A 24,229-nucleotide genomic window follows, 5' to 3' on the forward strand; every position below is an offset into this window, starting at 1 on the left:
CCACACTCCGACTCCTACCCATCCTCCCCTACACACTTTCGTACCCGTTTCCCCACCCTCTGTCACTGAACTCATCCTATCCCTGAAACCCACCACCTGCTCCCTTGACCCCATCCCCACTCCACTCCTTATCTCCCAGCTCCACCTCCTTGCCCCACATATCACAGACATCGTCAACCTGTCCCTCTCCTCTGGCTCTGTTCCCATTCCCTTAAAAACTGCCACCATCACTCCCACCTTGAAAAAACCCTCCCTTGATGCGTCGCAGCTATCAAGCTACCGGCCCATCTCCAACCTCCCCTTCCTGTCCAAGGTCCTTGAACGAGTTGTCGCCTCCCAGCTGCGCTCTTTCCTCTCCACCCATTCACTATTCGAACCCCTTCAGTCGGGTTTCCGTGCTGCCCATAGCACAGAAACTGCCCTGGTCAAGGTCACCAATGACATCCTGACCATCTGTGACCAGGGCTCCCTCTGCCTCCTCGTCCTCCTCGACCTATCGGCAGCATTCGATACGGTCGACCATGCTATCCTCCTCCACCGCTTGTCCTCCCACCTCAACCTTCAAGGCCCTGTCCTTGAATGGTTTAGGTCGCACCTCTCCCACCGTCTTCACTTTGTTTCCACGAACGGCTTTTCCCCCCGCCCCCGCACTGTCTCGTGTGGTGTCCCTCAGGGCTCTGTCCTCGGTCTCCTCCTCTTCACCCTCTATACGCTCCCCCTTGGTGACATCATCCGCAGACATGGGGTTAACTTCCACATGTATGCGGATGACACCCAACTCTACCTTTCCTCCTCTACCCTCAACTCCACGACCACCGATGTCCTGACAGCCTGCCTGTCCGACATCGAGTCCTGGACGAGAGATAACTTTCTTCAGCTCAACGTGCGTAAAACTGAGGCCCTCCTGATTGGCTCACGTCAGCGCCTCCGCACCTCAGGCGCTGACAACATCAGCATCCAAGGCTGCACTCTCCACCTCTCAAAGCCAGTCAGGAACCTTGGGGTTCTGTTCGACCCTGAGCTGTCCTTCCCTCATATCCGCGTCACAACTGGCACCGCCTTCCATCACCTCCGGAATGTCGCCAGACTACGGCATTACCTCACCCCTCACGCTGCTGAAACTCTGGTCCACGCCTTTATCACCTCAAGGCTGGACTATGGGAACTCTCTCCTCGCCGGCCTTCCCGGCACCTCCCTCCACAAGCTGCAGGTCATTCAGAACTCTGCAGCTCGTGTACTGTCCCGCACCAGGCTTCGCGACCACATCACTCCCACCCTCGCTCGCCTCCACTGGCTCCCCGTTCCCCAGAGGATCGAATTCAAGATCCTCATCCTCACCTACAAGGGCATTCACGGCCTTGCTCCCTCCTACCACTCTGACCTACTATCCCCCTACCTACCTGCCCGTACCCTCCGTCCCTCTGGCTCCGGTCTGCTCCACATCCCCCGCCCCAACCGCCCTACCGTCGGTTGCCGGGCCTTCAGTCTCTCAGCCCCGAGGCTCTGGAACTCCATCCCCCAGTGCCTTCGCCGCTTCCTCCCTTTCCTCCTTCAAGGCCGGTCTCAAGACCTTTCTCTTTGACTGTGCCTTCAGCTCCGCTCTCGACTCTCTACCCCCTCCACGCTCCCTCCTTTCGCTCCCCTCACCCTGACCATTTCCCCCCTGCTCGGGTCCTGACCCAACTGTACAGCGCCTTGGGACGTCCTCCCGACGTGAAAGGAGCTCTATAAATGGAATCTTGTTGTTGTTGTTGCAGGGCCTCTGGCTGCTGATTCTATGTCTCTGTCTCTGAGCGATCACTGGGCCCTGGGTTGTCCCTTTTCCTGTACGATCGGGTAGAACTGATCGTACAGGGTGAGTTTACTCACGCTGGTGCTGCTGCCCAGGTAAAAGAGCAGGTTGTCGGGTTCTGAGGTCTTGACGTTCAGTGTAAGAGTGTTGTGGTTGCTGCTGTGCAAAGCTGGCTGGTAGGCACGCACGCAATCCCGGTCTGCCGCCACCGCCACTTTAATCTGGGGGGACAAAAAGGTTACGTTTAGGAACTGAGTGAAGAAAAATAAACATCCTTCTGGTTCTCAATTATTTCAATCAAGTAACAGAATGGAGAAGGGAAGTGTTTAGGAATATCGCACAGGAGCTGTTTTACAGCTGCAGAAGGAACAACAACAACACCTTGCATTTATTTAGCGGCCTTCGCGGGCGGTAGCATCTCAGAGCAGGAAACAGATGAATACTCAGCCTCTCCTAATTCATCTTGCTGCACAGGGCTCTGGTCAGGAGAATGTGCAGAGTGTAACACCCAGCACCAAATACTGGCCTGTTGTAATAGTAATGGGGTGAATTGTATTTGGCTGTTTAGTGCATTCAATGGAGCTGTTGACTGTGAGCTCCAGTCCAAACTTGGGGCTTAAACCCCAACCAGAAGCGAGAGTGATACCAACAGAGAATGCCTGGCCGACGTCAAGAGGTTTAATGGGGCTGTGCTCGATTATGGTTTAATTCGACATCAGAAATATGGTTCAAAGTAGGAACTGAGGTGGTAATATGGGAAGCCAGAGCTCCTCTACAACGATTGGACACTCACCGAGGCAGCCTGCTTGCGTGCCTGGTTGATCAACTCCTTGATCTCCGATAGATTCCTGCTCAGGTTGTCCTCCAGCAACTTCAGAGGCTTCAGTCTGTCCAGCAAGTAGTTGGCCTGAGTTTCAATCTCTTTGACCCTCTTTCCAGCAGCTACAGCTGTGAAGTGAAGGAAGTGGTGGTGGGGTGGGGGGGTGGAGAAGGAGGGAGGGAGGAAATTAAATCGGAGGGAAACATCTCCAGAAGTTCCGTTCCAGAAAGCAAAGGTATCGTTATATCATTAGTGCAAGATGAAGGGTGTAATAATCTTTGCATTTGCCCTATAACATCAAAACATATCAAAGCTCTTCACAGTAATCACCGTTGAGGGAACAGACTCTGTATTTGCAGGCAAACTCAGCAGCTAATTTTGGCAAGTCAGTGCCAATAATCAGGAAAGGGACATGGGGAATGTGAGATTAATTAAAAGAAACAACAACAATTTGCATTTAGAGAGCAGCCTTCAAGCCTTCAACCCTACTTAAAAACACAAGAGGTATCAGCAGCACAGACAGGATTAAATAATAATAATAATCCTTGCATTTGAAATAGCGTCTTAAGAGAAGATTGAGAGAAGATTGCTGTCTTTAAGATTCTAAAGGGGCGAGACAATGTACATCATGACAGGTCCAGAATAGTAAAACCAGAGGACACGGCCTGCAATTGAAGGGGAGTAAATTCAGAATAAATCTACGGAAACACTATTTCAGTGAACGAATAATAAACCTGTGGAACAGGCTCTCTCGGGAGGCGGTTGAAGCAGGAAATGTTGATTCCTTCAAACACGGATTAGATAGTTTTCTTTTAGGAAATAACATTATGGGATATAGTACGTAGGTAGTTCAGGACAAATGTACATGCGACTGCCAGGAAAGTGGAAAGCGAACTAGATGGACCTTGGTTTTTTTTCATTTAGCATTTCTTATGTTCTTATGTTGTTGAGATGTCTCCAAGAGCTTTAAAGAATATATTGTAAAGTGGATTGACTGTGTATTTTGTGGACAAAATAAGGCAGCCAATTGCGCACAGCAGTGTCTCACAAACTGTGTTGGATTGAGCGACCAATTTTTTTTAAGGGATTATTACCCCTGGAAAGCGATCCAATCGACTAACAACTGAGTTCTTACTTACTGCTAGGTAACTAGAGACGTGTGGAGTAAGGAAACTTGCCTAAGGTTTCTCCTGGCCCGGGAATCGAACACAGGTCCTCTTGCTTGCAAAGCAAGAACGGTGACCATTATGTTACGAGACTTCATTCCTTATCGCTAACCACGACACTCCATCCTTTCTGCATCCACGTGCGGGAAAACCACGAAACCCCCTTTACCAAAAGGGGGTGGTTTTAATATTTTTTTTTTCACGGTGCGCTCACCTGTCTCTGCCGACTGGTTGATGAGTTCATTTGTTTTCCTGACGGTCTCGTTGACCTGGGCCAAGGTGCCCGATGCGTTCAGCAGCCGCAGGCTGAGCCCCTGGATCTTGTCCAGAGTGACGGCCGCTGTAAGGTTGGCTGTAGCGACGCTCTCCTTCGCTTGCTGCACCCTCGCTGTGGTGTCTATGCCACACGGACACAAGAAAAACAATTGCATTGCAAACTACTCAGTGCTGGTTAATTGTGGTCACTTAAACCAGCTTATATATAAAGAGTACTTTCTCCCACTCTGTCTGGCAAGCTTCCCGCTGCTTTTCTTGATAGGGCTTTGACTTGCAGGATTATTAGGAGTCGAATGGGAAGAATCTCTTCCCCAAGTGATTGGTCTGCATTTCCATATCCTGCTGATGAGCCAGATTGGCTGTGCTGTCAGCAGCAGTTCATTGAGTGACCACATTTTTCAATACAGCAGCAGTGCCCTAGAGTACTGTGGGCCCACTTTATTGTAAAGTGGATTGACTCTGTATTTTGGGGGCAAAACATGGTAGCCAATTGCATGCAGCAATGCCCCGCAAACGTTGTGGATTGAGTCACCAATTTTTTTGGGGAGGATTTTTTTTTACCTCCAGAAAGCAATCTGCCAATCGACTAACAACCGGGTTCCCACATACTGCCAGGTAAACAGAGGCGTGTGGTGTAAGGAAAATGCCTAAGATTTCCCCCTGCCTGGGAATCGAACCTGAGTCCTCTCACTTGCTAACCACTATGCCAAGGAACTCCACAATTTGCCTGTTAGAGACGTGGACTGACCGTTCGGTAAGTTAGCCATTGTGTGCAGGGGCTCGTTCAGCTGTCTGCTTATGTTGCGGGCGCCCTTCCGAATTTCATCAATCTTCTCCTTCAGCCCATTCAGCTGATTTACAAGACCTTGTCAGTTGGGGAAGAAAAGAGCTTGCATTTGTATTGTTTCCCTTCTCACTGAAATGTCTCAAAACGCTTCAGTCATTGCTGTCTTGGTTTCTCTTTTCAGGGAAACCAAATTTACCCCCTTCAAGGCCCGCCCCATCCCTCCACAGTGAAAGAATAGTATATCTGGAGAACTGTTGGCCGACACCATGAGATACTGAACGCTGAACAGGCAGACACAACCTTGTTTTATCATCTCGTCTGAAAGACGGTAGCTCCGATAATACAAATCCCAACCAGGGGTTTGAACCCACAACCTTCCACCTCAGAAGCGAACGTTCAGGTGGGTGTTAAAGGTCCTGCGGCACTATTCAAAACGAGAAGGGAATTTCTCCCTGTGTCCTCACCAACAATCTCCCCAAAAGACAGTATATCCTGCGAAGCGTTTTGAGATGTCTCACTGATGTGAAAAAGTACTATATCAAATGCAAGGATTATTATTATAAATAAAATTGGCTGTGTGTGGCATGAACTGTAGTGACTGTGTGCAAATTGGATGCCATGTTCACATACCGAAATACACAGGTTTCACTTGGAACCTCCTCCTGAAGTGAAAGGTGCTATATCAAATGTAAGGGTTATTATTATTTATTATTGCTAATGTTATAACCCTGTCCAGATTGCTTGCATTCCCTAATGATATTCCCATGATCCCAGTGACACAGGTTCCAACGTCATCAACAGACAGCTATCCATATCCTCATAACCATCATGTCTGTACCTGACCAGATAATTGAGACAGCTGTTTCTTGAGAGGTGCGAGCTGACATAGTGTAGTAGTGGAGAAAGAAAAGTGAGTCAATGTTTTAGGTCCACGACGGGTCGTGGATCTGAAACGTTGACTCACTTTCCTTTCTCCATAGATGCTGCCTGACCTACTGAGTGTTCCCAGCGACTTCTGTTTTTGTTTCAGATTTCCAGCATCCGCAATATTTTGTTTATAGCGTATTAGTGGCTGCTTCCCTGAGGAGCTCATTCCGTTGATCAGTGGGATAATCTTCACGCCCTTTCAAAATCAAACACTGAATTTTTAAAGGGGATTTACATATTACCGCATGAAGTAGTTTGGACGGGAGTCAATTCCCGCAGGCAGGTAAAGATAATTCCCCTGATCACTACCCTTGTTTGATGGGTTGCCAGTTTTCTGCCTGTGCCCTCTGTGCTCTGTGATGGTATTCAATGCCTTTCTCAAGCCTGCATTATATTTTGGCATTCAGCATCGGAAAGACTTGTCTCATACGTGATAATAATAATATAATAAACCCAGCATTTGATGTAGGGCCTTATCACATCGCCGAGATGTTTCAAAGCGCTTCAAGAGAATTTGCAATGAAGTGTAGTGACTGTATATTTTACAGGTAAATATGATGTACCTTATTCTGCCTTATCACGTTGTTGAGATGTCTCAAAAGAGCTTCACAGGATATAGTGTAAAATGGATTGACCGTGTCTCTTATAAGTGAAATGAAATCAATGTCCCTAAAGTAAGTTTATTAAAAGAGTAATAAAAGCATGGATTAATTGGAAAGTACAGGATAGGATTTTAAAAGGCATTAAACTTCAAACTTTACCATATTTAGTCCTTTGTATTAATATAGAAATGCTCCAGGCAGAAGGCCAATTGGCCCTTTGCATCGCTACTCTGAACTCTGGTCTCCCACATGACAGGCCACACCACTGAGGAGGAATAGTGTGTTGTAACCTGCACATCAATGAGGAATGAAGAGTTTTTCTATTGCGCATCTAAATGAGACAAGTAACTCACCAGCAGTTTTTTGTCTTAATTTGTTTGCATCATTCAGAAGTTTGGTGCTGCGCTCAGCTGACTCTTTCCCGGCCTTCTCAAGGGAGTTTTGTGAGCCAGAGGCCTAGGTAAGACAACACAATATGACACTCAACACAGAAGAGACAGAGGCCATTGAATGCAAGAGCAGAGCAAACAGAGCTAACCCTCTGTTCCTGGAGACATTGATGAGCACACCCGTCCAGCTCACCAGCCTCGTACAAACAGTTTTGTATAAAGCTGCTTGTGGCCAATGATTTGAACCAGCTTAAAGCACCTTACAAACTGCCATGCACATCGTTTCTGAACTGGTTAGTTAGCGAGCTCTCAAATTACCTCCTGTAAGAGTTGCGTTCTCAGCCCGACTAATTTTAACAGCTCGTCTCCGAGCTCTAGACCAGCCTGCGGCTCCAGCAGCCAGCGACTCACCAATGTCAGTGCAGCGTCTGCGTTGCTCTGAGCTTCCAATATAACAGCTTCAGCTTCTTCAAGCAGCTCTCCCACACTTGGTTCCTCGCTCCCTGCTGCTACCGTAGTGTTCACCGACACGTTCCTTACGTCTGAAAGAACACTAACATGGGGAAAGCTTCACTCCAGTGACTGCCAATCTGGGGTTTCACACACAAGTTATGCCGCAGCGTTAGAAGGTGAGAATGTTATCTCATCCCCTTAACACTAAACGGTTTTACTTTGTTACATTGTGGTGGTGAGGGTGACCTACTGTGTGAGTGGGCAGATCTGTTCGGACTGTGGGCCAAACTTTTATGATGGGGGTCTGACCTTTTATGGTGTTGGGACGCCCCATTGAATAGATGGGTCAACCCGATATATGGACTGACCTGTTCAGCAGACTGGCCACATTGTTGAGGTGACCAGCGTGGTCCTCTGCCCTGTAGACAAGATCGAGCACCCCTTTCTTATTCATCTCCATTACAAGCTTGTCCACATGCATCCTCAGCTTAGTGTTCCACATGTACAGCCTGTCCTTGTGCTGCTCCAGAATCTACAGTCACACACAATAATAATAACAATCCTTCCTTTTGATCAGTTTCCGAACCTTCTCTGGTTGGAATACGGTTGGAACAAAAGGAGGAGCAGTCACGTTGATACTTACGTTGGTCTTGTTCACTACATCTTCTGCCAGATTTGCTGCACTGTCCACTATTTCCCTTCCATCCTGGACCAGAGTTAGAGCCAGTGCCCTGTCTTCTTCAATGTTCTGACTCTTATCCTGTGCATTGAACAGTCTGGTGTGAGTTGCCAACAAGAGCAAAGGCAGCCCGACTGACAAGTCTCAAAGACTGTCTCACTCTTTTAACTATCAGAGACCCAACACAATTACCTGATGTCAATACCTCACCACCATGACATTAAAATTTCAGGCCGTGCAGAATTGTGGAAAATTCCTGAAACTCAGTGTTAGTCTGGAAGAATTGTTTGAAAGAATTGTGGAAAAGCAGTTTTCAAAATTAGGATGAACTAATATTCTGTACGATTTAACATTTTAAATTGATGAATTTAAGAGAAAATCCATGAGAATGTTCAAGGGGATTGTCGGCAGGGAACCTAGAAGAAACTCCCTTTTCCTTTCCAATAGTGTGACACAGGAACATTGATGCTGGGCCTTAAACTCACAACCTCCCCACTCGGTGACGGACACCTACCGACTGAGCCAAGCTGACACGTTTAGGGGCTGTGTCATACACTTTCCTCTCACCTTCAGCTCCGCCAGGCTGCTGGAGATGCTGCGGAGGAGCCGGCCGGTCTCGTTGGCTGTTGCGAGCGCCTGGTTCACCAGGTCCTGGGCCTCGTGCAGCTCTGTGCTGCGCTGGGCTAAGATCTCATCAATCTGGGCTTTCAGTTCATCCAGTTCCCGTCGAGGCTTCTGGAACTCTGTCTGCACCCGCACCAGGAGCTGTTCTGCCGCTCTGTATCGATCAGTCAACACCGGATGTCAAACCGTTGCATAGGATTTAAGAGGAAGAGCTTTTGTGGGCCCCCAGTGGGGAAGACCCCAAACTACACAAGATAAAGGACCTAACTAAATGGTAATGGAAATCAGGAACTCTCTCTCCCCCCAAAAGGCTGTGGATGGTACTTCCTCTAGTGGAGGAATCCAAAACAAGGGGGCATAACCTTAAAATTAGAGCTAGGCCATTTCGGAGTGAAATCGGGGAGCATTTCGTCACACAAAGCATAGTGGAAATCTGGTACTCTCTCTCCCCTCAATAGGCTGTGGATTCTGGATCCATTAAAATTTTCAAGAATAAGGTGGATAGATTTTTTTTAGGTACGGGTATCAAGGGATATGGAGTAAAGGGGGATAAATGGAGTTGAGGTGCAGACATGGGATGGTATCCAGAGTGAAGGGCGCTATGTAAATGCAAGTTGTTGTTGTTGATCAACCATGATCTAATAGCATGGCGGAACAGACTCGTGGGGGCTGAAAGGCCTACTCCTGTTCCTATCTTCCTACGTCGGACCTTGCACTGAAATTATAGACAGCTTCCAGACTTGCAACAAAGAAAGAGGCAATTTGGATCATCGTGGTACAAGAGAAGTTCAGCTAAAGAAGGCTGCCCTTTGGCTGATTTCACCTCATCCTACCTGAACACCCACCTGAGCACTTTCCCATTACAACATCGAACTCTAATCACTTAGAAATAGTTTTGTGTTTGGACTACTCTAATCCCATTCTCCTGCTCTTAATCCGCACCCCTTAATATTCCCTCCCCTCACCCCCACCTGAGTGTTTAACTAATACCATGTCACATATTGTAAGGAGCTATATAAATGCACATTTGTATTGCAATTGAATTGTAATCCTACTTCCCAAGCAGGCATCAACCATGACCTTAAAACACTTCGGTTGATTCCCAATCTGCAGCTTCCTCGCATATTTAAGGTTGTGAAACATTTTTACAACCATTTGTGAGCAGAAATGACCTTTGTTTCTTGGCAAGTTATTTCTGGATTCACTTTTAACCAGCTTAGCTCTGGGGTTTAAGATTATGTCTCTTGTTCTGGAGCTCAGTGAGATCAGTGTTTGTCGCTGAGTTTACTCAGCGCACCGATGCTGAACCACGCTTGAGTCCAACGTACTTTCATCTTGTGCCAGTGTGTGTCAAGACTCCAAATTCAATCACTTGAAAATTGTTCCCATCGCTCACACAGTACTTCAGCCCAGTGTTAGAAGTCACCTTCTGTACAGCTGCAATCCCCTCGCTAACCAATAAAATGGCAACAAAAGATCTGCTCTGCTCTGATAAAACAACTTACATTTATACAGCGAACTTCACATAAGATAACATCTCATGGCATATTTCTCTCTCTTTCCCCTCTAACCTGTCCTCTGACTCCATCTCGTCAGCTACCAAGATGCACACAAGGTGTTGAGGATGATAATGCTAAAATTGCTATATTTACAAGGTAAATCACTACCAAAAAAAAAAGCGACCAACAAGGTTGAAGTGTTTATACACGTAAACAGAGAGTAAGAGCATTCCTCCTTTGCTCAAACTCTCAGACGTGCAGGGACTCCCAAGACATCAAGTTACTTTGAGCCTCAACTTCCTTCAACAGAAATGTCAACAAACTATGGCCACCATACCTAGCTCCCCTCGTCTCCATACTGCAACTCATCAATTTTTTAGTTGCTCACTTCAGCTCATTGAGATAGTGGTACAACCTTGGTGTTCTGTTTAATAGGAACATAAGAAACGGTAGAGGAAAAAAGACCAAAGTCCATCGAGTTTGCCTTCCACCATCCTGGCAGTTCATGTCCTGAACTACTCATATACTCTATCTCAAAATATTATTTACTACAAGAAATCTATCTAATTTGCATTGGAAAGAATTTACACTTTCTGTTCCGTAGATTTAATCCAACCGTCTCTTCCAAATGCTACACCAGGTCCTTGACCAGAACAGTTTTCCTGCACCATTGGAATATTGCCTGACTCCATTCGTACCTCACCCTTTCTATAATACCGACCCTGTTGACCATGCTTTCAGTCACCTCCTCCGTACCCCACATTCCCAGCTGTGTTTTGCATACCCTCCAACCCTGTGAAGTGTTTGTGACGCTCTCCGACATGAGAGGTGACCTGTGAGTGCAAGTCTTTGGTGTTGAACTTACCTGAGCTCATTTGCTGATGTTGCTTTAGATTGGTCAAACGTCCTCTGCCGCAGAATGTCCATCATGTTGTCGATCTCGCTCTGAAGCCTCCGCAGACTGCTGTCGGACAGAGCCACATCACTACCCAGCGTCTCGTTCAGGTGATTCGCTGCTTCAACAAGACCTGCGGACACAGAGCAGTCAGGGTAGGTCTGTACTTTGAGGGGGACCCAAAATTCCACCTAGTCTTAGCCTGTCAGAACTTTTTAATAACTGCAGGAAATTAACAACTTTGAAATGATAATAATTCTTGCATGACATCAAGTGTCTCAAAGCAATTCACAGGATTTTACTATAAAAAATACAGTGACTGAGTGACTGACTGACTGACTGACGCAACAGCCAATTTATACACAGCAATGTCCCACAAACAGCCATGACCAATTTTATCAGCGGGATTGTTGGCCAGGGACGACTGAATTTAAGGATTTTCCAAGTTTCGTCAATCGTCAACTCACTGCAAATGAATATTGTCATCATTGAAATGATGATATTGTGACATTTTCTCAATCCATTCCCTATCCCCTTTTTCTCCTCCCTCTCTCCCCTTTTACTCTTCACCCTCTCTTTCTCGCCCCTCCACTTCTCCCCCCTTTCTTTCTCCCATCCCTCACTCCCATCCCTACCCTTTTCTCCATCTTTGCCCAGAATCTGAATACAGAAGATAAAGAGGATTTTCATTTTAAATTGGAAAGAAAGGCTTCATTATATCCAGTGCTGTGAGATGCCACCGCACGTGACGTTGTTATTGTATATAACAAGGTCATCTCATTCCTGCTACAATTTCGAGAAATAGTCATTTAGGTTCTCATGTTGGTTATTTTTATTTTTTATGAGACACGTTTAAACAGCTCCGTTAAGAACCATCTTAATAAACTGATAACCAAGGAAGGTGTTTAAGTGAAATGTTTTATAAGATGCCGTGTACCTGAATTTCCAGCAGGTGTCTCCCTTTCACTGTATTTCAGGACAAGAATCATTTACATATAATAATAAAATGTGCATTTGATATAGCGCCCTATCACATCTTCTGGACGCCTCAAAGCGCTTCACAGAATATACTGTGAGGTGGATTGACTGTATATTTTGTGGGCGAATAGCGGCAGCCAAATGCGCAGAACAGTGTCCCACAAAATCGTGGATTGAGTGACCAAATTATTTCATGGATGTTTGTGGGACTTGCTGCGCTGTGCAAATTGGTTGTTGTGTTCATCTGCAAATACACTGTCACTACATTTTACAGTAAATTCTGTGAAGTGCTTTGAGATATTTTGACAACGTAATATGATGTTGTATCAAATGCAAGGATTACTATTAGTCCTTAGAGCTGAGGAGGTTAAGGGGTGAATTGATTAAGGTATTTAGAATCATGAAAGGAAATGACAGGTTAGATAGTGGATGACTCTTGCCTTTGGTAGAGAGATCCAGTACAAGGGAGGTATTAATAGCTTTAAAATCAGAGCCATAGGGTTACACTGAGGTGAGATACCATTTCTTCATCCAGAGGATGGTGAATATGTGGAATGCTCTGCCCTAAAGAGCTGTAGAATCAGTAAGAATTTTTTGGGTTGTTAAGAGTTATTATGGATATGAAAAAGGGCAGAGCATTAGGATCAAAAGATCTGCAAAGTTCCAATAAACTAGTTGAACAGGCTCGATGGGCTGAATGGCCTCCTCTTGATCCTACCTTTTAGACTCTTCAAAGTGTTATTTGCAAAAGCTTCAAGTTCTTGGCTTTGGGCTTGCGTTTTCGCTGTCGCTCTGTCCATGTCCTGCCAGTCACCCAAAACCTGAGCCAACTGAAAAACAAAGGAGGGAGGTGAGGAGTTCAAAGTGCTGAGATTCTGGGGAACCAAAAAACAAAGGAGGCGAGGTTCTTCGCCTTTAAACACTACATTCCCCCTGCCTCTCCCTCCATTCCTGCTCCTCTATCCTACCCCCACTGCCAAACCACTGGTGAACCAAATCCAAATCAAAGCAAAGCCACCAAGACCATTTTCTGTGCCTTCAAAAACACAATGATTGTTTAAGATGCTTGACTACAGAGATACACGTTGGATTACAGTTCAGAGAAAAAGCAAATTACTTTACGTAAGCGACTATTTATTCTTGTGCGCAAACATAGAAAGTTACCAAAAAAAAAGCTTCGCTCTCCCCAACTCGACTGATGTTACCTTGAACAGACAGTAAGACAGGACTACCTTTTGCTGCACACGACTGATCTCTGAGGCAACATCAGCCACCTGTTCTTCCATCTTTTTGATGAGGTTACCTGGGTCCTGTTCTCGCGACAAAGCAGTCTGTGACGAATCCACAAACAAAGCCATTTCAGTGAAGTTTTACCACCCAATTACTCAAATAAAAACTATTGTGCTTTCTGTGATGTGCACTCAACAAGCAACCATTTGCTCTATTGGGGTCTTCTTGGAACTCAGATGGCTCCAAGGTGACATTCCATAGAATCCGGAACTGTTGCATTTCATCCAAACCATCTGTCCATTATTTGCCCTCATTCTCCGGGACTCCATCCCGGAATCCCTCTGACATGCTCCCTCTCTCCTTCACCTTGTTCAAGGTCCGTCTAAAGAGGTAAATCTTTGACTGCGCTTTCGGTCATCTTTCTCCTCCCTAGCCCCCTCACATCCCAAACACCTTGGGATGTCCTTCCGACGTGAAAGGCGCTATATAAATGTACATTTGTTGAATTATTGTTGTGAACTATTTTTTCTGTGTTTCTTACAATAAACTTACAGAAAAGTAGGGTTCCGAATTAAGGCTTCCTTTAAGAATTTGTCAAATTCTGGCCTCCCTAAAATGCTATCGTTAAACAAGGTGAATCCAGACCTAGGTGGCATTTCTCCCCAGTAGGAGACAGCTTCAGAACCTTACCTTGTATTCAATTGCATTGTCTTCTACAGATGACAAGAGGCCAAAGGGAGCTGGAACAAACCCAGTCATGTTGAAGGACATGAACATGGTTTCCATCTTTTCCAGGTCTGACAGGAGGAGCCCTGTGCAATCATCATCACAAGCTACAAGAGGGATAGGGGAGGGGGGCAAAACAAGACATGTGTTGAAGAGCAGAAAAAAAACAATGCTAATAGTGATGTCAGCCTGGTTCAGTCAGGAGCACTCTCGTGGTTGTGGGTTCAAGCCCCACAGCAGCACTTGAGCTTACGGTCCAGTCTAGTCTGACAGTCCAGTGCCGTGCTCATCTCAAGACCATCCTGTTCGACCGCAACTTCGGTCGCCTTCCTATCCTCACCGTCCCTGCCCTCCACCCTTCCTGATTCCAACCCCCAGCTCAGGTCCAAATCTTTGACTGCCCAGCAGCTTGGGGTGTCCTCCCAACATGAAAGATGCTATACAAATGTAATTTGTTGTTGATAAACTGAAAAAGGAAATAAGAAGGGCGAAGAGATCGCATGAGAAAAAATTAGTGGGTAACCTAAAATTGAACCATAAGGTATTTTATAAGCATATAAAGAATAAAGGGTTAGTCAAAGGTAGGGTGGGTACAATTAGGGACGAAGGAGGAAATCTTCTTGTGGAGGCAGAAGGCATGGCTGATGTACTGAATGAGTACTTTGCATCTGTCTTCACAAAAGATGCAGCCAATGCCACAGTATCGGAGGAGAGGGCAGAGAAATTGGGATGAGATAAGAATAAACCGAGAGGAGGTACCAAAAAAGGTTGTTGGTGCTCAAGGTAGGTAAGTCACCCGGTTTGGACGGGATGAATCCAAGGTTACTGAGGGAAGTATTGTTGGAAATAACGGAGGCTCTGGCCACAATCGTTCAATCCTCCTTAGACACCAACAACAACAACAACAAGATTCCATTTATAGAGCGCCTTTCACGTCAGGAGGACGTCCCAAGGCGCTGTACAGTTGGGTCAGGACCCGAGCAGGGGGGAAATGGCCAGGGTGAGGGGAGGGAAAGGAGGGAGAGAGGAGGGGGGAAATGGTCAGGGTGAGGGGAGGGAAAGGAGGGAGAGAGGAGGGGGTAGAGAGTTGAGAGGGGAGCTGAAGGCACGGTCAAAGAGAAAGGTCTTGAGACCGGCCTTGAAGGAGGAAAGGGAGGAGGCGGCGAAGGCACTGGGGGATAGAGTTCCAGAGCCTAGGGGCTGAGAGGCTGAAGGCCCGGCCACCGATGGTAGGCCAGTTGGGGCGGAGGATGTGGAGCAGACCGGAGCCAGAGGAACGGAGGGTACGGGCGGGTAAGTAGGGGGATAGTAGATCAGAGAGGTAGGAGGGAGCAAGGCCATGAATGGCCTTGTAGATGAGGATCTTGAATTCGATCCTCTGGGGGATGGGGAGCCAGTGGAGGCGAGTGAGGGTGGGAGTGATGTGGTCGCGAAGCCTGGTGCGGGACAGTACACGAGCTGCAGAGTTCTGAATGACCTGCAGCTTGTGGAGAGAGGTGCCGGGAAGGCCGGCGAGGAGAGAGTTCCCATACTCCAGCCTTGAGGTGATAAAGGTGTGGACCAGAGTTTGAGCAGCGTGAGGGGTGAGGTAGTGCCGTAGTCTGGCGATGTTCCAGAGGTGATGGAAGGCAGTGCCAGTTGTGCCGCGGATATGAGGAAGAAAGGACAACTCAGGGTCGAACAGAACACCGAGGTTCCTGATGGCTTTGAGAGGTGGAGGGTGCAGCCTTGGATGCTGATGCTGTCAGCGCCTAAGGTGCGGAGGCGCTGACGCGAGCCAATCAGGAGGGCCTCAGTTTTACGCACGTTGAGCTGAAGAAAGTTGTCTCTCGTCCAGGACTCGATGTCGGACAGGCAGGCTGTCAGGACATCGGTGGTCGTGGAGTTGAGGGTAGAGGAGGAAAGGTAGAGTTGGGTGTCATCCGCATACATGTGGAAGTTAACCCCATGTCTGCGGATGATGTCACCAAAGGGGGAGCATATAGAGGGTGAAGAGGAGGGGACCGAGGACAGAGCCCTGAGGGACACCGCACGAGACAGTGCGGGGGCCGGAGGAAAAACCATTTGTGGAGACAAAGTGAAGACGGTGGGAGAGGTATGACCTAAACCACTCAAGGACAGGGCCTTGAAGGTTGAGGTGGGAGGACAAGCGGTGGAGGAGGATAGCGTGGTCGACCGTATCGAATGCTGCCGATACGTCGAGGAGGACGAGGAGATACGTCGAGGAGTGGGGAAACTTCTAGAGCCTATAATCCAGGACAAAATAAACTTTCACTTAGAAAAATATGGGTTAATAAAGGAGGGCCAACATGGATTTGTTAAAGGCAAATCCTGTCTAGCAAACCTGATGGGAGTTTTTTGGTGAAGTAACGGAGAGGGTGGTTGAAGGTAGTGCAGTTGATGTAGTTTGTATGGCTTTTCAAAAGGCGTTTGATAAAGTGCCACATGAGAGACTTGTAAGCAAAATATAAGCCAACAGTATTAAAGGGACAGTGGCAGCACGGATGCAGAACTGGCTGGGAGACAGAAAGCAGAGAGTGGTGGTGAACAGTTGTTTTTCTGACTGGAGGGAAGTGTACAGTGGTGTCCCCCAGGGGTCAGTATTGGAACCACTGCTGTTTTTGATCTATATAAATGACCTGGACTTGGGTATCGGGAATATAATTTCCAAGTTTGCTGATGATACTATGCTAAGAAAAGTAATAAACAGTGAGGAGTATAGTAGAAGAACGCATATGGGCTTCGACAAACTGTAAAATGGGCAGACACGATGAAGTTTAATGTGGAGAAATGTGAAGGGATGCATTTTGGAAGGAAGAATGAAGAGAGGCGATATAAGTTGATGGTACTATCTTAAAGGGGGTGACGAAACAGAGACATCTGGGGGTTCATATAAGTAAATCTTTGACAGGTAGATAAAGCTGTTAAAAAAAGCATATGGGATACTAGGCTTTATAAATAAGGGCATAGAATACAAAAGTCAGGAAGTTATGATGAACCTTTATAAAACACTGGTAGGGGTTCAGCTAGAGACTGTGTTCAATTCTGGGCACCACACGTTAGGAAGGATGTCAAGGCATTGGAGAGGCTGCAAAGGAGATTTACCAGGATGGTACCAGGAATGAGGAAAGGCTAGAGAAGCGACGATTATTCTCCTTGGAGCAGAGAAGGTTAAGAGGAGACTCAATGGAAGTTTTCAAAATTATGAGGGGATTCGATAGGGTGAATAAAAAGAAATTATTTCCGCTGGTGAGTGGGTTGGTTACCCGAGGACACCGATTTAAAATAGTTAAAAGAAACGGAGGGAGGTGTGGAGAAATTTTTTCACGCATCAAGTTGTTCGGATCTGGAATGCATTGCTTTGAAAGGGTGGTGGTAGCTGATTCGATAACAACTTTTAAGAGAGAAGTAGATAATTATTTGGGGAGGACAGTTTGCAGGGCTATGGGGAGAGAGCGGAGGAGTGGGATTGAATTGGATAGCTCTTTTCAAAGAGCCGGCATAGACATGATGGGCAAAATGGCCTCCTTCTGTGCTGTATAATTCCATGATTCTATGATGTTCAATGGAGGTCCGGTCTGCTTGTTCAGGATGACAATAAAGATCCCGTGAAACTATTCTCCTGGTGTCCTGGCCAGCAATCCCCCCAAATAAAACTGGTCACTCACTTCATGGTTGTTTGTGGAACATCACTACTTGGTGCAAACTGGCTGGTGTGTTTGCCTACAAATAAGACAGCCACTGCCCTTCACAGTCAAAACTTACAAAGGGTTTTTAGACATCTCGACAATGTGATAAGGCGCTATATGAAATGCAAGGATTGTAATTATGGTATAAAAGAATCAGCTGTGTAAAACCATACTTACAGATACAGTCGCTGTCAACCAGCACGTGTCTGGGCTCACACTCGTCGCACAGACGTCCCATCACGCCCGACTTGCACAGACAGTGGCCTAGCAGCGAATCACAATTATTGTGAAGGGAGCCGCTGCGGTTACATTCACACAGCTGGCACCTGCCACCCGGGACCCTGGGGTCACCATAGTAACCAGGGGCGCACCTGCAAGGGGCAGAAGATGGTAAAGAGACCTGAGCCATTTGTAAGATTTCCTGCACTTTACACAGTCCTGAGGTCCCATCTAGTCTCAGCCTGTGAGACGGACTACTTAGTCTTGAAATTAAAGATCAGGCGCAAAGATGGACAATTCTTCCAATTCACCCTTAAGTAAAACACTAAAAATAAAATTTTGGACGTTAAAGTACCCTGCTATGATGGGAGTCTTCCTTTTTTGGAAGCCAGTTTGTTTTTCACAGTTCCCAAATAAACCTGATCTTTAAGAATTCTCCACCACTCTGAGCAATCTTAAGTTTTAAGCAACTTTTAAGGACAAGATTGGGTGAAATTTGGGGATCTAAACTGAATGGGAAAGATGGTTAGGGGGGATTTCCTGCAAACTGATTCTGGCTGTAAATTTACATTAAATTTAATGTACATCAAATTTAATTAATGCAAGTTTGCTCTTATAGTAAAACCAGCCTCCGAGTCAAGGCAGGATTTAAGAATATTCCGAGTTCTGGACCCTTTTGAATGTACAGAGTCAATCTACCTAAACCCAGGTGGAATTTATTCCTGAATTAGGGCACATTCTTCTCAGCCTGAGCACAAAGGCAGAGAAGTTTGGAAAGTGTTCCCACCCCAGGAAAACCAGTGTATTTGAGCCTCGGAGATGGGGAATGAACCTCACGATTGCCAAGCCCTGTGGCCTGCAGGGCTGTCAACAAGCGCCCCCTCCCCAACACTCGCACGAGTCTAGGTAAGTCCCTGTTCGATCGGTTGTGTGCGAAGGCACTGTGAAGAGTGTACTAACCTCTGGCAGTACTGTCCTTCATATCCAGGCAGACAGGAATCACAGCGGAAATCACTCAAACCTTCCGGCACGCACGTCAGGCTAAAGCTAGGGTTGGAAAAGAAGGCAACAGATACAAGAAGGCAAAAAAATCAATTACGGTTGCAAAAAATATAAGCCAATCAAACATTCCCAATGCAGCACCGGGAACCATGTAACATCAGGTTTAAGAATATGCTGAGTTCTGGACTCTTTTGAATGCTACATGTTTAGAGTCAATCTACCTAAACCCAAGGGGAATTTATTCCCGAATCAGGGCACATTCTTCTCAGCCTGAGCACAAAGGCTTTACATATTCTTGACACGTCTTGATGACATGATAAGGCGCAATATCAAATGCAAGCATTATTATTATTATTAGAAGATACACGAAATGAGAAGAAGTTTACAGCACAGAAAAAGGTCAATTTGCCAATTGGCGGTACTAGTTCCCCCATTTGGCTGTTTGGACTCTAATCCCCTCTCCTCAACACACACACACTGTGTCTGACACTGAATCATGTTGTGCAAGATAAGCACAAGAGCTTCCCCCTCCTCCTCTGTCTTCTCCCCACCCACCCAAACCACCCACCTGCACCCCACTCCCCATAGTGCCTTCAATGCCACAAACTACCATGCACAAGCATTACCTTCCACTATTGTGTCTGGGGCAGGCGCAGAGCGAGCAGTCATTGATGGATCCATTAACTCGGCCATAGTATCCCTGAGCACATTGCTCACAGTGATCGCCCGCTGTGTGGTCTCGGCAGCCCTGAGTTACACAAAAAGAAACCACAAACAGATCAGTCCCAGTTAGTGGGGAAAAGTACAATCCAGTCAAACTGTGTTGAGGCAGTGTTAAAGCCCCCAAACCTGTACTCAAACAGCTCACAACTTCAGTGCAAATGCACTAATATTTCAACAGTATTTGCATGTGCAGTTCTGCCTACATAGCTACTCAGCATTGAATGAGTGGCAGTAAGGCCCCACAAGTAGATGTTAAAAATAAATCTTTTACTAAACCATCAATAGTTCCCTTTTTTCCAGTCCACTACATGTGCTACGTTTTTTTTTTACCCCCATCTCTCTGTCTCTCTCTCTCCTTTCTCTGTCTCTGTTTTTCTCCCCCCCCATCCCTCTGGGGTGTCCAGAAATGAAGATGTCTGTTTGTCTTGTATGGTTAAAAGTGGCAAATGATTGAGGTGGTGGTGATGGGGGGAGGAAAGGAGTCACAAACAAACAGGGTGAACGTTTCGTAATTGATTCAATGTGATGACTTAGTGCATCAGATCCATTTTCAAATGTCTGAAGTGTCACCAGCCTTATTTAGCTTACTTCCAGCTCTTTCTGGATGTGAAATTGTTGGGATTATTGGATTCAGAAAGAGTCCATTGAACCTAGCTGAACCCTGCGATTAGGTTAGAGCCTGAGAGCTCACTCCTTTTAACCCATCATTCTGTAAGCGTCACCTACCTGACATTTGCCTGTATCGAGGTCACAGACATTACTGTGGTTGTTGCACTGACAAGACATGCACGGTTGGTTGAGAGAACGTGGCACATTAGCCTCGAGTTCTGTCATCTCTCTGTAAAAGCCTGGAGCACACACCTTTCATAGAAAAGAAAAGCAACAACATGGGCAGGATTAAATATAGGATCCGTGACTAACAACATCTCCACAACGCTGCCGGTGACCTTTGGAATACATCATTGCTTTGTATAGTAGTGTGCCCTTTCCTTGGGGTTATTAATTACATTTATTGTTTGTGGGTAGAAATTATCTTGAGGGTGATATTTTCAGAATTGTTTTTAAATTCTAAATTAAAAATGTTGCTGAGACCTCAGTACCGCCAAAACAAAACAATAATAATAATAATCCTTGCATTTGATATAGCGCTTTTCACGTCGGGAGGACGTCCCAAAGCGCTTCACAGAACACACTGTAAAGTGAATTGACTGTATATTTGTGGGCGAACGCGGGAGCCAATTGCGCACAGCAGTGTCCCACAAGCAGTCGTAGATTGAAAATGACCAATTTATTATTGTTTTTGGTTTTGGAGGGATTATTATTAGGCTCTGTGTGGAGTAAGGAAACTTGCCCAAGGTTTCGCTCTCTGCCTGGAATTGAACTCAGGTCTCTCGCTTGCAAAGCGAGTGCTCTAACCACTGAGCTTCAGGACTCCAATGATTTCTTTGAGGCGAGATTATCACTTCTATGGCAAGGAAGGCGATCTGGAAATCTTATTCCCTCAGCTCATTAGGACTTTAGTTCACAGGTTTGAAGACATATTTGAACCTCATCAAGTCTTGTGGATGAGCTGGACATGATGGATAAACTCACTAGTACTTGAAAATACTGTGCACTTGCCTAGATTGGTACCACTCAGTAATGACCTAGATCAGTGCCATTCAGTAGTGATCCAGATTGGTCAAATTCAACAATCACAGGATCACAAGATTGGTCTGGATGAAGAAGGCCCTTCAGCCCATCTAATCTCATCCTTCCAGAACACCAACTCTACTATTATCCCTATCACAGCATCATAACGTTGCTTTTTAAATGCGTCCAGTGTCCTGGCCTCAACCACCTTTCCTGGTAACCTGTTCCAGTCATGATTAACCTCTGGGGTAAAGAACAAAAATAACCTAGATTGGTGGCATTCAATGATGACCTAGTTCAATGCCATTCAGTGAGATGGCTTAGATGTGAAAAGCAGGAATTTTGCTTAGTCACTTTTGTTGCTTCCCATACTGAACCTGAAGATACCATTCCCACATTAGAAATAGAACCAAAATGAAACTCAATGGTGTGCAGGGATTTGAGGATGAAGAAGAGTTGGAGATAAAAATTAAGACTTCACCAGGACAAAATGGAAGTAGTATTTAACCGGCAATCAGATATGTCAATCCGTACCTGACAGGAGAGGCCGGCATAGCCAGGGGGACAGTCACAGATCTCGATCTGATGCGCACGCTCTCTACCTGCGTGGGTATCATCTTCCTCCATGGCGATCTCCATTGTAATATTGGAAATCCTGGCATAAAAGTGAGGGCAGGCAATGAGCATCGGCTCGTGACAACTGCTTACATTGCACAACTTGAATCAACATTTGAAATCCATTACTTTTTTCCTGGAGAGGGTTTAGCTTAGGTTGACAATAATAATAATCCTTACATTTTGATATAGCGCTTTTCACGTCTTCTAGACGTCTCAAAACGCTTCATAGAATAGATTGTAAAATGAATTGACTGTATATTTGTGGGTGAAACTCGGCAGCCAATAGCGCACAGCAGTGTCCCACAAACAGTCGTGGATTGAAAATGACCAATTTATTATCGTTTTTTTTTGTTTTTTGGAGGGATTATTATTAGGTGAGTGGAGTAAGGAATGTTGTTATTGAATCTGTTATTGTTGTTGTTTCCACCACCCTTTCAGGCAGTGCATTCCAAACTATAACAACTCTCTGGATAAACAAATTCTCCTCATCTCCCCTCTGATTCTTTTGCCAATTATCTTGAATCTATGTCCCCTGGTTACTGACTCACCTGCCAGTGGAAACAGTTTCTCCCTATCTACTCTATCAAATCACCTCTATTAAATTTCTCCTTGACCTTCTCTGCTCTAACGAGAGCAATCCCAGCTTCTCTAGTCTCTCCACATAACTAAAGTCCCTAATCCTTGATACCATTCTGATAAATCTCCTCTGCACCCTCTCTAAGGCAATGAAGGGGTTTAAGGTTATGGGAATGGGCTCAAAAAAGTGGGTCTCTTTTGATTGGACTGGATGGAGATCTAAATAGAGCTTTACACAGTCCTAGAAGGTTTTGAGACAGTAAAAACCGAAAGAGTGTTCCAGCTGGTTAGCAATTTGGCAACAAAGGAATGTAAACTCAAGGCTATCACTAGAAGAGCGAAGTTGGGTTGGTTAGAAGAGTTATTTTTATAGGAAGGTTATTGGAACATGGAACATTTCACCACAATTGTGCTGGGAGTAAGGAAGCTCAATGGTCTCACAACCTTTGACTCACAGTCAAGAGCACTGCCAACTGAACCAGGCTGGCAACTTTACAATTCTTAATCTGAACTGTTCTAAATATGTACATTTCTTACTATTCTCTAGACTCAGGAATGTTGCTCTATTAGTTTCCTTTCTAAATATAGACATCCTCTGTGGCTAATTCAGTCTAATTCCTGAGCCAGGCAGGTCCACGTTACTCAATGGCACGGCTGAGGACAAAGCAGCTATTGACAGGATTTGGAGGGACAGACACCATCAATGGGGGGCAAGGATTCTTCAGTGAAAAGCTTCTCAGTGCTCTCAATGGCAAGTTGTGTGGTTTTAGCTGGTTAAACTCCAGCAATACCCCAAACATACCACTCTGGAGTTCCCAAGTCTTGGCTCCTGCCAACGTGTCTCACTGGGATTAGATAAGAAGGGGAAATTTCCATGTGTAGGTGCCATACATATGTGGAATTCTCAGTCTGGTTTGGATAGTCTTAAGCACGGTGATGAATCTATCAGACACCTGGCTGACCAAATAAAATCTACATTGCTGTATTATTTACTGTGGTGCCCACTCAGCAAAGCGAAATCTGTTCTTCCCAGATACCTACAGCAGCAATCAACAACAATTACTTAGTCGTAAGAACGCTTCCTGTTTGTTAATGAGTAACTCTATCTCTCACCTGCTCTGCTGGAGGCCGCGGCCGTAGGAAGCCTTGATCAGGATGTACTCGATGTTACTGAGCACAGACATGAAGTCCGCACGGGTCACGGGAGCATCGGAGACGGAATTGAAATACTTCCAGTCGTGCTGCAAAAGTACAAAGGATTTTTTTTAAACAAAAAAACTTTAAAATTACGATTACACCAAAAAAAGTGTTTACAACAGTTCCAGTTTCTTATCTCATAAGATTTCAAACAAGAAGCCAGTTCTCCTTCCCCGTCCACCCGCCCCCACCCCCAGCCCCACCTCAGAGGCTTCTGGATGGATTGACTCCATTTTAGTGTAAGCTGAGAAACTGCATCAGGATGGATGGAGTCAGACTTGTGAAAGTCGACTTCAAACATATTTTCCTTACAGCTTTCTCCCTCTCCCTTTCCTTTACTTTTCCCCTTCCACTCCTTCTTCTCTGCTTCCCTTCTCCTCCTCCCCTCTCTTTTACTCCTTCTCTTCTCCTCTCCAGAAGATGTCGATCCCCAGTTCTGCAGATGATGGTCACACTTTGGGGCTTCAGTCAAGCGGCCATTCTTCATAAAGGACAACAGATGGCCTGGGAGCCACTGGCTTGGTGAGTAATGGGTGTATTGGACAGGAAGGAAAAGAACTCAGTGTGAGAGACGTTGTGAGCTGTTGGTGAAATCTAACCCTGTAGTCCTGAAAGGTCAGGGGTTCAGTGGTGGAGGAAGATCGAGAGTGGATGACATTTTGGAGATGTAGGAAGGCGATCTTGGTCAGGAAGCGAACAAACGCAGGGTAAGAAACTGAGGTTAGACAAC

At 45.9% G+C, this 24,229-nt stretch overlaps 1 protein-coding gene across 1 annotated transcript in view; it reads right to left on the reverse strand.

The window, feature by feature from the left end:
• lama1 (laminin, alpha 1) overlaps window positions 1-24,229 on the reverse strand; it is a 114,489-nt gene that overhangs the window by 21,718 nt on the left and 68,542 nt on the right. Inside the window, exons 27-45 of the mRNA XM_007897260.1 lie at window positions 23,416-23,543; window positions 21,643-21,763; window positions 20,203-20,337; window positions 19,380-19,501; window positions 18,712-18,798; window positions 17,710-17,903; window positions 13,808-13,950; window positions 13,120-13,218; window positions 12,606-12,717; window positions 10,880-11,042; window positions 8,459-8,669; window positions 7,856-7,972; window positions 7,581-7,744; window positions 7,171-7,312; window positions 6,724-6,826; window positions 4,803-4,919; window positions 3,993-4,175; window positions 2,586-2,740; window positions 1,870-2,013 (exon numbers count right to left, since the gene is read on the reverse strand). Coding sequence (XP_007895451.1) covers window positions 1,870-2,013; window positions 2,586-2,740; window positions 3,993-4,175; window positions 4,803-4,919; window positions 6,724-6,826; window positions 7,171-7,312; window positions 7,581-7,744; window positions 7,856-7,972; window positions 8,459-8,669; window positions 10,880-11,042; window positions 12,606-12,717; window positions 13,120-13,218; window positions 13,808-13,950; window positions 17,710-17,903; window positions 18,712-18,798; window positions 19,380-19,501; window positions 20,203-20,337; window positions 21,643-21,763; window positions 23,416-23,543 — 2,640 coding nt within the window. The remainder of the gene's footprint in view (window positions 1-1,869; window positions 2,014-2,585; window positions 2,741-3,992; window positions 4,176-4,802; window positions 4,920-6,723; window positions 6,827-7,170; window positions 7,313-7,580; window positions 7,745-7,855; window positions 7,973-8,458; window positions 8,670-10,879; window positions 11,043-12,605; window positions 12,718-13,119; window positions 13,219-13,807; window positions 13,951-17,709; window positions 17,904-18,711; window positions 18,799-19,379; window positions 19,502-20,202; window positions 20,338-21,642; window positions 21,764-23,415; window positions 23,544-24,229) is intronic.

This window comes from Callorhinchus milii, unplaced genomic scaffold (assembly GCF_018977255.1).
Source record: "Callorhinchus milii isolate IMCB2004 unplaced genomic scaffold, IMCB_Cmil_1.0 Scaffold2, whole genome shotgun sequence".
Lineage (NCBI taxonomy): Eukaryota > Metazoa > Chordata > Chondrichthyes > Chimaeriformes > Callorhinchidae > Callorhinchus > Callorhinchus milii.